A 16602-nucleotide genomic window follows, 5' to 3' on the forward strand; every position below is an offset into this window, starting at 1 on the left:
AAGATATCAATGGACTGGTCAGGTGGGCAGAAAAGTGGCAAATGGAATTCAATCCAGAGAAGTGTGAGGTAATGTATTTGGGGAGGGGAAACAAGGCAAGGTCGTACACAATAAACGGGAGGATACTGAGAGGTGTAGAGGAACAAAGGGACCTTGGAGTGCATGTCCACAGATCCCTGAAGGGTGCAGGACAGGTAGATAAGGTATTTAAAAAGGCATACGGGATACTTTCCTTTATTAACCGAGGCATAGAATATAAGAGCAGGGGGGTTATGCTGGAACTGTATAAAACATTGGTTAGGCCATAGCTTGAGTACTGTGTACAGTTCTGGTCACCACATTACAGGAAAGATGTGACCGCACTAGAGAGGGTACAGAGGAGATTTACGAGGATGTGGTCAGGGCTGGAGAATTTTAGCTATGAGAAAAGATTGGATAGACAGGGGTTGTTTTCTTTAGAATAAAGAAAGCTGAGGGGAGATTTAATTGAGGTATATAAAATTATGACAGGACTAGATGGAGTGGATAGGGAGGACGTATTTTCCTTAGCAGACGGGTCAGTGACCAGGGGTAATTGGTAAAAGGATTAGAGGGGAGCTGAGGAGAATTTTTTTCACCCAGAGGGTGGTGGGGGTCTGGAACTCACTGCCTGAAAGGGTGGTAGAGACAGAAACCCTCAACTCATTTAAAAAGTACTTGGATGTGCACTTGAAGCGCTGTAACCTACAGGGCCACGGACCAAGTGCTGGAAAGTGGGATTAAGCTGGATAGCTCTTTTATGGCTGGCGCGGACACGATGGGCCAAATGGCCTCTTTCTGTGCCGTTACTTTCTATGATTTATTGATTCTGTTCAACCATGGGGGCATCACAGCCAAAACCAACATTCTCACATGCGCACGTGCACACACACATATATACACATACACACATATACATACACACATATGCACACATACACATGTACACTTTCCAGCAGGTGTCACTGGCCCGTGATCAGGAATGCTGAATGTCCCCTCCCTAGGTCAGACCAACTGCAGCGCTGCTGCTGTCACCCCAGCAGAGATTAGCTGACTCAGCACAGTCCAGAGATCAAACCTAGGGCCTTCCTAGTGTGCACAGTTCGATTCTGCACATGCCAACTGAGCCATCAGAGGGGGAGCTCAATTTAATTCTTTAACGTGTGGCCCTCAGGGGCCCGGCTGCCTGCGGCTGCTGTACCTGCAGTAAATGTGGATCAGACCTCACCGATCATTAGCCTTTGCCTAATGCGTGCTCACTCCTTACCTGCACGGGGTAAAATATGGCCTGTAGCATGGGTAGGATTTCGGTAAAGAAATTATCCCAGTTTCTTGTTAAAGCTTCCAAGAGTTTTTCACCTGAGAATAAATGAAGAGACATGGGCAGAAAATGTAAATTGGGAACAGTAGAAGTCGCCTAATGGGAACTGCTCAATGACAAGCAAACTTCATCCAACTGATTCCATTAAATACTTCTTTCTAAATCAAGGATGTCAGTGTTGAGGAATCCAACATTTTGCACCTTTTTCCCTCCTATTTCCTGAATAGGTACAACACCAGCTACAGGCAGGATGAATCTCTCTCTACTTTACCCCGATAGGCTGACACTTCAGTGCAGTACTGAGGCAGGTGCCGTCCTTTGGATGAGACGTTAAACCGAGGCCCCGTCTGCCCTCTCAGATGGATGTAAAAGATCCCATGGCACTATTTTGAAGAAGAGCAGGGGAGTTCTCCCCGGTGTCCTGGTCAATATTTATCCCTCAACCAAAATCACTAAAACAGATTACCTGGTCATTATCTCATTGCTGTTTGTGGGATCTTGCTGTGCACAAATTGGCTGCCGCGTTTCCTATATTACAACAGTGACTACACTTCAAAAATACTCAATTGGCTGTAAAGCGCTTTGGGACATCCTGAGGTTGTGAAAGACGCTTTATAAATGCAAGTCTTTCTTTAAATGCTAGTCTTTCTTAACCCCACCACAGAAGAACCTATCAGTTCAGCAGAGGCCTATTCAATTGCCTCCATTACTATCCCTGCGACCTCTCTGAGGCCGACAATTCTGAGTAATTTTATACCATGGGTTTGTAATCACTACGAAGAGAGTTGAGACTGACCTAAACTTTCAGCTGACACAATGTGGAGACTGTCAATTCATCATTATAGGGTGGATTAGAACTGAGCTCACAGTTAAAAGGACCGTTGTACAAACTAACTGCGCTTGCAGTCCTGTTAAAAGTATGTGCGCTAATCATGACTGACAATATATTCAGTAATTGTTTGACAGGTGTAGTTAGCGACCAGAGGCTGAAGTATAGAGTAGCCAAAAACAACAGTGGAATTCTCCTAGTGATTGCTGCTCACAGTTATCATTTGATTGTAATGATCAGTCAGTCCTTTCCAAATCTGCTACCCAGCGATTATAATGATCACAATGATTAGAATGGGGTTGGGTTGTATTGAGTACATAAGCTGTACTGCATCTCTAATCACAGTCTAATGTTGCCCCTCTGGAAAGCATTTGACAGCTCGCCCTCTCTGTGCACGCAAAGCAAAGCCTGGCATCTTATAACTGAAGCTCAGAGTTGTTTGCAGTCTGGGTCCCAGTGCTCTGACTCTGGCAAGCTGCCTGCCTGAATTCCACTACTCTGTCTCTCCCTGAGCCATCTGCCCGAATCCCTCTGCTCTGTCTCTCCCTGATCCATCTGCCCGAATCCCACTGCTCTATCTCTCCCTGATCCATCTGCCCGAATCCCTCTGCTCTGTCTCTCCCTGAGTCATCTGCCCGAATCCCACTGCTCTGTCTCTCCCTGATCCATCTGCCCGAATCCCTCTGCTCTGTCTCTCCCTGAGTCATCTGCCCGAATCCCTCTGCTCTGTCTCTCCCTGATCCATCTGCCCGAATCCCACTGCTCTGTCTCTCCCTGATCCATCTGCCCGAATCCATCTGCTCTGTCTCTCCCTGATACATCTGCCCGAATCCCTCTGCTCTGTCTCTCCCTGATCCATCTGCCCGAATCCCTCTGCTTTGTCTCTCCCTGAGTCATCTGCCCAAATCCCTCTGCTCTGTGTCTCCCTGAGTCATCTGCCCGAATCCCTCTGCTCTGTCTCTCCCTGATCCATCTGCCCGAATCCCTCTGCTCTGTCTCTCCCTGATCCATCTGCCCGAATCCCACTGCTCTGTCTCTCCCTGAGCCATCTGCCCGAATCCCACTGCTCTGTCTCTCCCTGATCCATCTGCCCGAATCCATCTGCTCTGTCTCTCCCTGAGTCATCTGCCCAAATCCCTCTGCTCTGTCTCTCCCTGAGTCATCTGCCCGAATCCCTCTGCTCTGTCTCTCCCTGATCCATCTGCCCGAATCCCACTGCTCTGTCTCTCCCTGATCCATCTGCCCGAATCCCACTGCTCTGTCTCTCCCTGAGTCATCTGCCCGAATCCCTCTGCTCTGTCTCTCCCTGATCCATCTGCCCGAATCCCACTGCTCTGTCTCTCCCTGAGCCATCTGCCCGAATCCCACTGCTCTGTCTCTCCCTGATCCATGTGCCCGAATCCATCTGCTCTGTCTCTCCCTGATCCATCTGCCCGAATCCCTCTGCTCTGTCTCTCCCTGATCCATCTGCCCGAATCCCTCTGCTCTGTCTCTCCCTGAGTCATCTGCCCAAATCCCTCTGCTCTGTCTCTCCCTGAGTCATCTGCCCGAATCCCTCTGCTCTGTCTCTCCCTGATCCATCTGCCCGAATCCCACTGCTCTGTCTCTCCCTGAGTCATCTGCCCGAATCCCACTGCTCTGTCTCTCCCTGAGTCATCTGCCCGAATCCCTCTGCTCTGTCTCTCCCTGAGTCATCTGCCCGAATCCCTCTGCTCTGTCTCTCCCTGATCCATCTGCCCGAATCCCTCTGCTCTGTCTCTCCCTGAGCCATCTGCCCGAATCCCACTGCTCTGTCTCTCTCTGATCCATCTGCCCGAATCCCTCTGCTCTGTCTCTCCCTGATCCATCTGCCCGAATCCCTCTGCTCTGTCTCTCCCTGAGTCATCTGCCCGAATCCCTCTGCTCTGTCTCTCCCCAAGCTGCCTGCCTGACTGACTGGTGAAGCTAGTTGAAGAATTGGTGCCCTACCTGAGAGTAGGGCCTGTGTTGTTGAGTGTGGTAACCAGCTTGTGTTGCATTCCACATGCACTCCGCTGACCAGTACTTTAAACATGCACCTGTTTAATATTAGCTTTCCAAATGCTTAAAGTGCCAGCAGACAGAACACATTGTTAGATGCAACAGCAGCTAGTTATTGTACATTGAACAGTATACGCCGTTCACAGATACTTTAAACATTTAGAAATTTCATTTTACGCTGGGACATGTGCACTTAACTGCTGAGTTCCCACTGAGTGTTGTTTATCAGATAGAGTAATATGAATGATTGTAACCTTGTGTTGCTTCATTTAGACTGAACTGAACTGGATACAGGCCACTCCTGATTATTCAAATTTATTTTTTGCACTAAAAAAATTGAATTAGCCAATAATTTGAATTAAGCAACGTAGAGAGTACAGCAAAGTGGGACTTTAAAAAAATTGGATTCTCCGTTGTTTTGAATTAAGCAACTTTGAATTAAAAGGAGCAGACTGTATCAAGACCAAATCCAATTCATCCAGCCCTGGAACTATGGAAAGGTACTTAATCCTCAGAACTAAAACCTCAAGTGACATCATACCAACCTTCACAGATTCGCACCTTTTCTTCCATCAAGATCAAACCTTTTGAAAGAAGGTGATTCTGCCAAAGAAAAAAATAAAGATAGTAGAGAACATCTGAAAATTAAAGGGAATGTCTTCTACCAGATAAAACATTTTATGGCTTCATATCTGCAAAATTGTGCATCCCACGGCACTATTTGAAGAAGAGCAGGGGAGTTCGCCCCGGTGTCCTGGCCAATATTTATCCCTCAACCAACAGCAATAAAACAGATTATCTGGTCATTTATCTCATTGCCGTTTGTGGGACCTTGCTGTGCGCAGATTGGCGGCCATATTTCCTACATTACAACAGTGACTACACTTCAAAAGTACTTCATTGGTTGTAAAGCACTTTGGGACATCTTGAGGTTGTGAAAGGCCCTATATAAATTTAAGTCTTTCTTTCTTTCTATAACAACAACAACTTGCATTTATATAGCGCCTTTAACGTAGTAAAACGTCCCAAGGCCCTTGACAGAAGTGTTATCAACAAAATTTGACACCGAGCTACATAAGGAGATATTAGGACAGGTTAGAAGCTTGGTTAAAGGGATAGGTTTTAAGGAGCATCTTAAAGGAGGTGAAAGAGTTAGAGAGGTGGAGAAGTTTAGGGAGGGAATTCCAGAGCTTAGAGTCGAGGCAGCTGAAGGCACGGCCGCCAATGGTGGAGCGAAGAAAATCGTGCAAGAGGCCAGAATTGGAGGAGCGCAGAGATCTTGGAGGGTGGGTGAGTCAGAGACCCCAATAAGTTGGTGTATAACAGAGGGGGTGAATTTATTCGCCACTTACTGTGCCGGCTTTTTTTTGCGAGGAAAGTCTGGTGGATGCTGTTACCGCCTGACCTCTGTGTTTAAACGGCTTCCCGTCAGTTAGAGATTGGTCACAAGATCAGGGGTGTACTACAGACCACCATATAAGGAAGTGGAGGGAGAAATATGTAGGCAAATATATGAAATGAGCAAAACAACATGGAATCATAATCATACCCTGAAGTAAACTGGCCGGGAGAGGGAGTGAAAGGGGAGATGGTGATAGAGTGTTTACAGTGTGTACAAGACTCCTTTCTGATCCAATATGTAAAAAGGGAGGAAGTAAGTGTGGGAGAATATCTAAGGAGTAGTGATCACAATATAATAAAGTTTAAGATAAGATTGAGTGAGATATAGATAGTACAAAGACCAAAGTATAGATTGGAAAAAGGCCAGCTATGAGAGAATGCGGATGGAGCTCAGGAAGATAAATCGGAGAAAACTACTGACAGACAAAGAGATAGACAACAGTGGGAAATATTTAAAGGAGAGATCAAAAAAATAAATAAAAAATAAGAACAAACTAGTCAAGAATGAGGTGCCGCGGATAAATAAAGAGGTGAGGATACAATAGAATCTAAAGAAAAGGCCATTCGCAAATAAGAGGATGATAAAAGAGAATATGATGAGTTTAGGAAAGGGGCTAAAAAGACAATTAGGAAGGAAAAGAGGAAATATTAAATGAAAATATCAAACAATATTAAAAAAAACAAATAGTAAAGTATTCTATAGGCGTATAAGTAACAAAAGGAGAATTAAGATAGGGATAGGGCCATTAAGAAATGAGCAGGATAAACTCACAGGAGATGATACAGAAGTGGCAGGGATTCTGGAGAGATACTTTGCCCCAGTTTTCACCTGGGGCTAACAGAGAGAAATGACAACAGGTAAAAGGAGTCAAGAGGGAAATTACAACAGTTAAGATGGAAAGAAAGGAGATACGAGATAAACTAGCCAAATTTAAGAATAGAAAGAATTTAAGATTACTAATCTAATAATCATTCTCTCAGGCTGCATTCTGACCACTGTCATTTCCCAATAGTCAGGCTGGTCACATCCAGTGCTGGAAGCTGCAGGACTCAAACCATTTGCGTGGGGTTATTTATCTCACTGTCGGGAGTTTGTGCTGCCAAGCGTAAAGACTACAATCAGGGCACATTATGAGGAGCCTGAAATGTCTAGTTTGTTCAGAAAGAGTCCACAAACTGAACAGAAGAAACAATGACTGTACTGTGCTTGATCGAGTAACAGGACAAAGAACCAAGTAAACCAAACTGTTTGTATGGCTCAGTTAAAAGGTCACATCATCATCGAGTGTCTATGTTTTGCGTCCAACCAAAAGCTCCCACTGTGATTTTTTAAAGATATCTTTTCCTTCCATTGCTTTATATTTTTTCCCCTTGGTGCAAGGTACTTGAAGGCCAATTTTAACCCTGTCTGTCTAGCGGATTCTGGCAGTTAAAATGGCCCGTGGGACATATCTGCGCCGATCCTGCTGACTTCCCACAGGTCCCAATCTTAACCTGCTCCTGTGAGCAGGTGAGAGGGACACCTGCTGTAAACCAGCAGAGCCTGTCGTTAACTACGCAGGTCAGGCTCTGATGATGTCATCGGGACCCGACTGCCATTTTAAACGGAGGCCTGCGCGTAAAAGCCCGGGGATTCAGTGTGAAACACGGGACGTGTCTGGTCCCTGGTGATTCAATGTGAAACACGGGACGTGTCTGGTCCCTGGTGATTCAATGTGAAACACGGAACGTGTCCGGTCCCTGGTGATTCAGTGTGAAACACGGGATGTGTCTGGTCCCTGGTGATTCAGTGTGAAACGCGGGACGTGTCTGGTCCCTGGTGATTCAGTGTGAAACACGGGATGTGTCTGGTCCCTGGTGATTCAGTGTGAAACACGGGACGTGTCTGGTCCCTGGTGATTCAGTGTGAAACACGGGACGTGTCTGGTCCCTGGTGATTCAATGTGAAACACGGGACGTGTCTGGTCCCTGGTGATTCAGTGTGAAACACGGGACGTGTCTGGTCCCTGGTGATTCAGTGTGAAACACGGGACGTGTCTGGTCCCTGGTGATTCAATGTGAAACACGGGACGTGTCTGGTCCCTGGTGATTCAATGTGAAACACGGAACGTGTCCGGTCCCTGGTGATTCAGTGTGAAACACGGGATGTGTCTGGTCCCTGGTGATTCAGTGTGAAACACGGGATGTGTCTGGTCCCTGGTGATTCAGTGTGAAACATGGGACGTGTCTGGTCCCTGGTGATTCAGTGTGAAACACGGGACGTCTCTGGTCCCTGGTGATTCAGTGTGAAACGCGGGACGTGTCTGATCCATGGTGATTCAGTGTGAAACATGGGACGTGTCTGGTCCCTGGTGATTCAGTGTGAAACGCGGGACGTGTCTGGTCCCTGGTGATTCAGTGTGAAACACGGGACGTGTCTGGTCCCTGGTGTTTCAGTGTGAAACACGGGACGTGTCTGGTCTCTGGTGATTCAGTGTGAAACACGGGACGTGTCTGGTCCCTGGTGATTCAGTGTGAAACACGGGACGTGTCTGGTCCCTGGTGATTCAGTGTGAAACACGGGACGTGTCTGGTCCCTGGTGATTCAGTGTGAAACGTGGGACGTGTCTGGTCCCTGGTGATTCAGTGTGAAACGTGGGACGTGTCTGGTCCCTGGTGATTCAGTGTGAAACACGGGATGTGTCTGGTCCCTGGTGATTCAGTGTGAAACGCGGGACGTGTCTGGTCCCTGGTGATTCAGTGTGAAACGCGGGACGTGTCTGGTCCCTGGTTATTCAATGTGAAACACGGGACGTGTCTGGTCTCTTGTGATTCAGTGTGAAACGCAGGACGTGTCTGGTCCCTGGTGATTCAGTGTGAAACGCGGGACGTGTCTGGTCCCTGGTGATTCAGTGTGAAACGCGGGACGTGTCTGGTCCCTGGTTATTCAGTGTGAAACGCGGGACGTGTCTGGTCCCTGGTGATTCAGTGCGAAACGCAGGACGTGTCTGGTCCCTGGTGATTCAGTGTGAAACACGGGACGTGTCTGGTCCCTGGTGATTCAATGTGAAACACGGGACGTGTCTGGTCCCTGGTGATTCAGTGTGAAACGTGGGACGTGTCTGGTCCCTGGTTATTCAATGTGAAACACGGGACGTGTCTGATCCCTGGTGATTCAATGTGAAACACTGGACGTGTCTGGTCCCTGGTGATTCAGTGCGAAATGCGGGACGTGTCTGGTCCCTGGTTATTCAATGTGAAACACGGGACGTGTCTGGTCTCTGGTGATTCAGTGTGAAACGCAGGACGTGTCTGGTCCCTGATGATTCAGTGTGAAACACGGGACGTGTCTGATCCCTGGTGATTCAGTGTGAAACACGGGACGTGTCTGGTCCCTGGTTATTCAATGTGAAACGCGGGACGTGTCTTGTCCCTGGTGATTCAGTGTGAAACACGGGACGTGTCTGGTCCCTGGTGATTCAGTGTGAAACACGGGACGTGTCTGGTCCCTGGTGATTCAGTGTGAAACTCGGGACGTGTCTGGTCCCTGGTGATTCAGTGTGAAACACGGGACGTGTCTGGTCCCTGGTGATTCAGTGTGAAACACGGGACGTGTCTGGTCCCTGGTGATTCAGTCTGAAACACAGGACGTGTCTGGTCCCTGGTTATTCAATGTGAAACACGGGACGTGTCTGGTCTCTTGTGATTCAATGTGAAACACGGGACGTGTCTGGTCCCTGGTGATTCAGTGTGAAACACGGGACGTCTCTGGTCCCTGGTGATTCAGTGTGAAACGCAGGACGTGTCTGGTGCCTGGTGATTCAGTGTGAAACACGGGACGTCTCTGGTCCCTGGTGATTCAGTGTGAAACACGGGACGTGTCTGGTCCCTGGTGATTCAGTGTGAAACACAGGACGTGTCTGGTGTCTGGTGATTCAGTCTGAAACGCGGGACGTGTCTGGTCCCTGGTGATTCAGTGCGAAATGCGGGACGTGTCTGATCCATGGTGATTCAGTGTGAAACACGGGACGTGTCTGGTCCCTGGTGATTCAGTGTGAAACACGGGACGTGTCTGCTCCCTGGTGATTCAGTGTGAAACACGGGACGTGTCTGGTCCCTGGTGATTCAGTGTGAAACACGGGACGTGTCTGGTCCCTGGTGATTCAGTGTGAAACGCGGGACGTGTCTGGTCCCTGGTAATTCAGTGTGAAACACGGGACGTGTCTGGTCTCTGGTGATTCATTGTGAAACACGGGACTTGTCTGGTCCCTGGTGATTCAGTTTGAAACACGGGACGTGTCTGGTCCCTGGTGATTCAGTGCAAAACACGGGACGTGTCTGGTCCCTGGTGATTCAGTGTGAAACACGGGACGTGTCTGGTCCCTGGTGATTCAGTGTGAAACACGGGACGTGTCTGGTCCCTGGTGATTCAGTGTGAAACACGGGACGTGTCTGGTCCCTGGTGATTCAGTTTGAAACACGGGACATGTCTGGTCCCTGGTGATTCAGTGTGAAACACGGGACGTGTCTGGTCCCTGGTGATTCAGTGTGAAACACGGGACGTGTCTGGTCCCTGGTGATTCAGTGTGAAACACGGGACGTGTCTGGTCCCTGGTGATTCAGTGTGAAACACGGGACGTGTCTGGTCCCTGGTGATTCAGTGTGAAATACGGGACGTGTCTGGTCACTGGTAATTCAGTGTGAAACACGGGACGTGCCTGGTCCCTGGTGATTCAGTGTGAAATACGGGACGTGTCTGGTCCCTGGTGATTCAGTGTGAAACACGCGATGTGTCTGGTCCCTGGTGATTCAGTGTGAAACACGGGACGTGTCTGGTCCCTGGTGATTCAGTGTGAAACACGGGACGTGTCTGGTCCCTGGTGATTCAGTGTGAAACACGCGATGTGTCTGGTCCCTGGTGATTCAGTGTGAAACACGGGACGTGTCTGGTCCCTGGTGATTCAGTGTGAAACACGGGACGTGTCTGGTCCCTGGTGATTCAGTGTGAAATGCGGGACGTGTCTGGTCCCTGGTGATTCAGTGCGAAACACGGGACGTGTCTGGTCCCTGGTAATTCAGTGTGAAACGTGGGACGTGTCTGGTCCCTGGTGATTCAGTGTGAAACACGGGACGTGTCTGGTCCCTGGTGATTCAGTGTGAAACACGGGACGTGTCTGGTCCCTGGTGATTCAGTGTGAAACACGGGACGTGTCTGGTCCCTGGTGATTCAGTGTGAAACACGGGACGTGTCTGGTCCCTGGTGATTCAGTGTGAAACGCGGGACGTGTCTGGTCCCTGGTAATTCAGTGTGAAACACGGGACGTGTCTGGTCTCTGGTGATTCATTGTGAAACACGGGACTTGTCTGGTCCCTGGTGATTCAGTTTGAAACACGGGACGTGTCTGGTCCCTGGTGATTCAGTGCAAAACACGGGACGTGTCTGGTCCCTGGTGATTCAGTGTGAAACACGGGACGTGTCTGGTCCCTGGTGATTCAGTGCGAAACACGGGACATGTCTGGTCCCTGGTGATTCAGTGTGAAACACGGGACGTGTCTGGTCCCTGGTGATTCAGTGTGAAACACGGGACGTGTCTGGTCCCTGGTGATTCAGTGTGAAACACGGGACGTGTCTGGTCCCTGGTGATTCAGTGTGAAACACGGGACGTGTCTGGTCCCTGGTGATTCAGTGTGAAATACGGGACGTGTCTGGTCACTGGTAATTCAGTGTGAAACACGGGACGTGCCTGGTCCCTGGTGATTCAGTGTGAAATACGGGACGTGTCTGGTCCCTGGTGATTCAGTGTGAAACACGCGATGTGTCTGGTCCCTGGTGATTCAGTGTGAAACACGGGACGTGTCTGGTCCCTGGTGATTCAGTGTGAAACACGGGACGTGTCTGGTCCCTGGTGATTCAGTGTGAAACACGCGATGTGTCTGGTCCCTGGTGATTCAGTGTGAAACACGGGACGTGTCTGGTCCCTGGTGATTCAGTGTGAAACACGGGACGTGTCTGGTCCCTGGTGATTCAGTGTGAAATGCGGGACGTGTCTGGTCCCTGGTGATTCAGTGCGAAACACGGGACGTGTCTGGTCCCTGGTAATTCAGTGTGAAACGTGGGACGTGTCTGGTCCCTGGTGATTCAGTGTGAAACACGGGACGTGTCTGGTCCCTGGTGATTCAGTGTGAAACACGGGACGTGTCCGGTCCCTGGTAATTTAGTATGAAACACGGGACGTGTCTGGTCCCTGGTGATTCAGTGTGAAACACAGGACGTGTCTGGTCCCTGGTGATTCAGTGTGAAACACGGGACGTGTCTGGTCCCTGGTGATTCAGTGTGAAACACGGGACGTGTCTGGTCCCTGGTAATTCAGTATGAAACACGGGACGTGTCTGGTCCCTGGTGATTCAGTGTGAAACACGGGACGTGTCTGGTCCCTGGTGATTCAGTGTGAAACACAGAACGTGTCTGGTCCCTGGTGATTCAGTGTGAAACACGGGACGTGTCTGGTCCCTGGTGATTCAGTGTGAAACACGGGACGTGTCCGGTCCCTGGTAATTCAGTATGAAACACGGGACGTGTCTGGTCCCTGGTGATTCAGTGTGAAACACGGGATGCGTCTTTGGGGAGAGGAAAAGACCAAGATGCCAAGTTAAACAGGTCAATGGGATTGAACATTTTGTGCCTGACACAGTTATGACTGGCAGCATTGTCGTATCACTTGGTGGGGCGAATTTTAACTTGTGTAAATCAGTGTTAACGGGATGGTACTGGCCTCAAAATGGCGTTGGTAGACTTCCCACCATGTTAATGCTGGGGCTGTGGCCAGCACTATTTTGACATGAGCCTATTGCCGGGCGGCCGAAGCACCTGCCTGTTTCGGATGGTCGGCCTCTTTTAATGTGCTAATCGGAGTCTCTGACCAGTTTTACTGGCGATGGAGCTGAAGAGGCCCTGGAACGATAAGTTTCACATTATTTTTGTAGGAGTGGGAGTGCTCCTCCAGGCCCCACAAAAATAATCTGGAGCCCTGCCGCCTCGGGCTCCCCCACCTTCCACGATCGCGACCATACTCCCACTCCCCCCCCCCCCGCCCCCGGGCTTACCTTGCTGCTGGTCGGTCGGACCTGATACTACAATAATATCAGATACCGGCCCGAGTCCGCTGACTCCCGTTGGGGGCAGGCAGATCGCCGATTCTACTTTAACAAGGCCCAGGCCTAGAAACGGGCTCCGGCCTCTCAGCCGCTGGGAGGGGGGCGGTTGATCAGCAGCTCCGCTCCACTACTCAGAAAGGCACCCCCCACCCCCGCCCTCCATCCTCACCTCCATTAACATGGCAGAGAGAACAATGTCGTGCAAACGTGTTAACTGCTCATCTGATATTTTTGCCAACAGTAGCATCTAGCCTATAAAATCAAAGTAAGGGACAATGTCTCAACGCAATGGATTTATACGAGCTCCGTAGTAAAGTGATACACTCTGCTCCTCCTCGCACCACTGATCTAGGGTCAGAAAGACATGGCATTTAGCCCACAGGAGTGGGTTAAGCCTGGCCTTGGATCTGTTATTTCTGAGGTTCAGTCCTATCATCTTATCATCAGTGCACTTTGGTCTCATTACATCCTGATAACAGGCATGCAATCCATTATCAAAACACAGCAGTCGCTTTTCTTAACCAGGGGAAAAAGTAAACGCTAAACGACTCTCTTTAATTGGCTTGTGCAGCTTGCCAAGTCGGAACATATTGTGCCCGGCAGATTTGTGACTCGCAGTGATGGTATTTCACTGTTTTTCTCTCCTGTTGAAAGGTTGGGCCCAGAGCTTTCTTCCGAATGCTTTCGAGACTTCACAAGTTCATTGCACTCGAGAAACTGGGGCTGTTTTCATTAGAACGGAGAAGGTTAAGGGACAATTTGATAGAAGTGTTTAAAATTATGAAGGGACGGGACAGATTGGATAGAAACAGACTGTCTCCAATGATTGAAGGGTCTAGAACAAGGGCGGGGGTCATAGATATAAGATTAAATATATAAGATTTAAGGCAGAAAGCAGGAGAAGCTTTTTTACACAGAGGGTTGTCAGGCTGTGGAATGTACTACTGGAGATAGTGAGTGAAACAAAGACCATGTCAACATTTAGGAATAGGTTAGATAGGTGGCTGAAGGAAAAGGGGATTAAGGGATACAGGAACAGAGCAGGCACATGGGATTAGGACAGCTGCTCATGTGGAGGATAAACACCAACATTGACTGGTTGGGCCGAACGGCCTGATTCCGTGTTGTAATTGCTATATAATTCCGAGCACTGAAATGTTTATGATTAAGACTCAAAAAAAACACCGTCTACTCACCTCTGGTACGTGGGGGGAGGAATGGGCAGAAAACAGGGGTAAAAAGGACCAACATCACGGGGCTAAGTCCAGCGCAATATTAGCCTCCGATGATATTCAAACAGGTGTTAGGCCCCATGAAATATGTTAATGAGAGGTCTAACACCTGCTTAAGGACCTTTCCATGAAACTGGTGGGCGTTCAGTGTGCTCTGCTTAGATTTTTGGCTTCTTATGTGGCTTAACCAGCAGTCCTTAAAGGGACCATGGGAGGCTATCATCAAAAAAGGTAAGTCATTTTTTTAAAAATTACCTTTATGTGGAGCTGGGGAGGGTCAGGATTGCTTCTCCCGGCCCCACAGCACTCATGAAGGCCGCTGCCAGCCTGCATTCTCCCCAGCATCATCCTCCCGCACCCCCGCCTCCCATTCTCCACCCCCACCCCCACCCCATCCCAGGAGATACCTGAGGCAAGGCAGCCAGCCCAACTTCCATCATCAAAACGGCGATCTGCCTCCAGACACCTGGTTACTGTCCACAAATCACCGGCGAAGCACTAGTGAGGCCTGAGGCCCAATGCCCAATTTCAGAAGAGCCTTGGGCCTCCTTGGGTGAGGTACCAGAGGGTGCCCAGCACCCATCAGACCGTACCCTGGCAACAAGCCAATACCTTGAGGCGGAAAGGGGCAAAAGACTGGAAGAGTAACTTAGCAAGAAAATAAATAAATATTAAAACCAATACTGCTTTCACCAATCGGCGATGGTAAGATACAAACATCCTCCATGTAATAAAGAGCGGGGTCAATAACAATCATTATTTGTCTTGTGTACAATGCCATCTGTACTGTGAATCGAACTGTACAGTGTTGCAGATTTCCAAGGTGACAATTAATTTCCAGAGCAGGGTCTTTATCCTTTTTTTAGTGAAGTTAAGACTCGCTCTTCCTCAAATCAATTTGTCCACTTCCTTCCTAACTGGGTCCCCTGATGTCAAGCATCACCTACTGCAGTCAACACCACTGCAGCAGGACAGAGCGCACTTGCAATGAGACAAAGCTGCTCATTCACCACAGGACCTGGTACACTTCCACTATCAGGTCTCACCCACTTAACCAAGCCAGAGTCATTGTCAGAGTCAGCTGTGGCTCAGTGGGTAACACTCTTACCTCTGACTCAGCAGATTGTGGGTTCAAGTCCCACTCCAGAGCCTTTTACACTTAATCTAGACTGAAACTTCAGTGCAGTACTGAGGGAGTGCTACACTGTCAGAGGTGTGTCTCTCAGATGAGATGTTAAACTGGGGTCCCGTCAGCCCTCCCAGGTGGATGTAAAAGATCCCATGATGCTATTTTGAAGAACAGCGGAATTCTCCCTGGTGTCTTGGCCAATATTTATCCCTCAACCAACATCTGGTCATCATCACATTGCTCTTTGTGGGACCTTGCTGTGTGCTAATTGGTTACCGCATTTCCTACATTACAACAGTGACTACACTTCAAAAGTAGTTCATTGGCCGTAAAGCACTTTAGGACTTCCTGAGGTCGTGAAAGGTGCGATATAAATGCAAGACTTTCTTTTTTTATTATTGTGCCAGAGCAGCAGAGACAGATCTCTTGGTGACTCAATGAGGGAGTGAATCAGATCAAGTCATCCTTCTCAGGCTTTCAGGGCTGCCTTGCGTCCAGTGCTTATTCTCCCAGCCCAGGAAGATCGTATCTTGCTTCAAGATGATTTAGAAAGGAGTCTCGAATATTTGGAAACACTTGAGGTATTTGATTTCGTTTCTTGGGAATACGGTGTGCAATGAGATATAGAAACATGGAAACATAGAAACTAGGACCAGGAGCAGGCCATTCAGCCCTTCGAGATTGCTCCGCCATTCAGTATGATCCTGGCTGATCCTCTATCTCAATACCATATTCCCGCTCTCTCCCCATACCCCTTGATGCCTTTTGTGTCTAGAAATCTATCTAGCTCCTTCTTAAATATATTCAGTGACTTGGCCTCCACAGCCTTCTGTGGTAGAGAATTCCACAGGTTCACCACCCTCTGAGTGAAGAAATTTCTCCTCATCTCAGTCCTATATGTCCTACCCCGTATCCTGAGACTGTGACCCCTCGTTCTGGACACCCCAGCCAAGGGAAACATACTTCCTGCATCCAGTCTGTCTAGCCCTGTCAGAATTTTATATGTTTCAATGAGATCCCATCTCATTGTTCTAAACTCAAGTGAATACAGGTCGAGTCGACCCAATCTCTCCTCATACGACAGTCCTGCCATCCCAGGAATCAGACTGGTGAACCTTTACTGCACTCCCTCTATGGCAAGCACATCCTTTCTTAGGCCAGGAGACCAAAACAGCACACAATACTCCAGGTGTGGTCTCACCAAGGCCCTGTATAACTGTAGTAAGACATCCTTGCTCCTGTACTCAAATCCTCTTGCAATGAAGGCCAACATACCATTTGCCTTCCTAACTGCTTGCTGCACCTGCATGTTTGCTTTCAGTGAATGGTGTACAAGGACACCCAGGTCCCTTTGTACATCAACATTCCCCAATCTATCAACATTTCTGTTTTTCCTTCCGAAGTGGATAACTTCACATTTATTCACATTATACTGCATCTGCCATGTATTTGCCCACTCACTCAACTTGTCTAAATCGCCTGGAAGCCTCTTTGCATTTTCCTCACAACTCACAATCCC

At 48.7% G+C, this 16602-nt stretch overlaps 1 protein-coding gene across 2 annotated transcripts in view; it reads right to left on the minus strand.

Moving 5' to 3' along the window:
• LOC137327832 (proline-rich protein 5-like) overlaps positions 1 to 16602 on the minus strand; it is a 136333-nt gene that overhangs the window by 62567 nt on the left and 57164 nt on the right. For both annotated transcript variants that reach the window (XM_067993668.1, XM_067993669.1), the window contains exons 5-6: positions 4733 to 4790; positions 1286 to 1377 (exon numbers count right to left, since the gene is read on the minus strand). In XM_067993668.1, coding sequence (XP_067849769.1) covers positions 1286 to 1377; positions 4733 to 4790 — 150 coding nt within the window. The remainder of the gene's footprint in view (positions 1 to 1285; positions 1378 to 4732; positions 4791 to 16602) is intronic.

Source organism: Heptranchias perlo, chromosome 12 (genome assembly GCF_035084215.1).
Source record: "Heptranchias perlo isolate sHepPer1 chromosome 12, sHepPer1.hap1, whole genome shotgun sequence".
NCBI lineage: Eukaryota > Metazoa > Chordata > Chondrichthyes > Hexanchiformes > Hexanchidae > Heptranchias > Heptranchias perlo.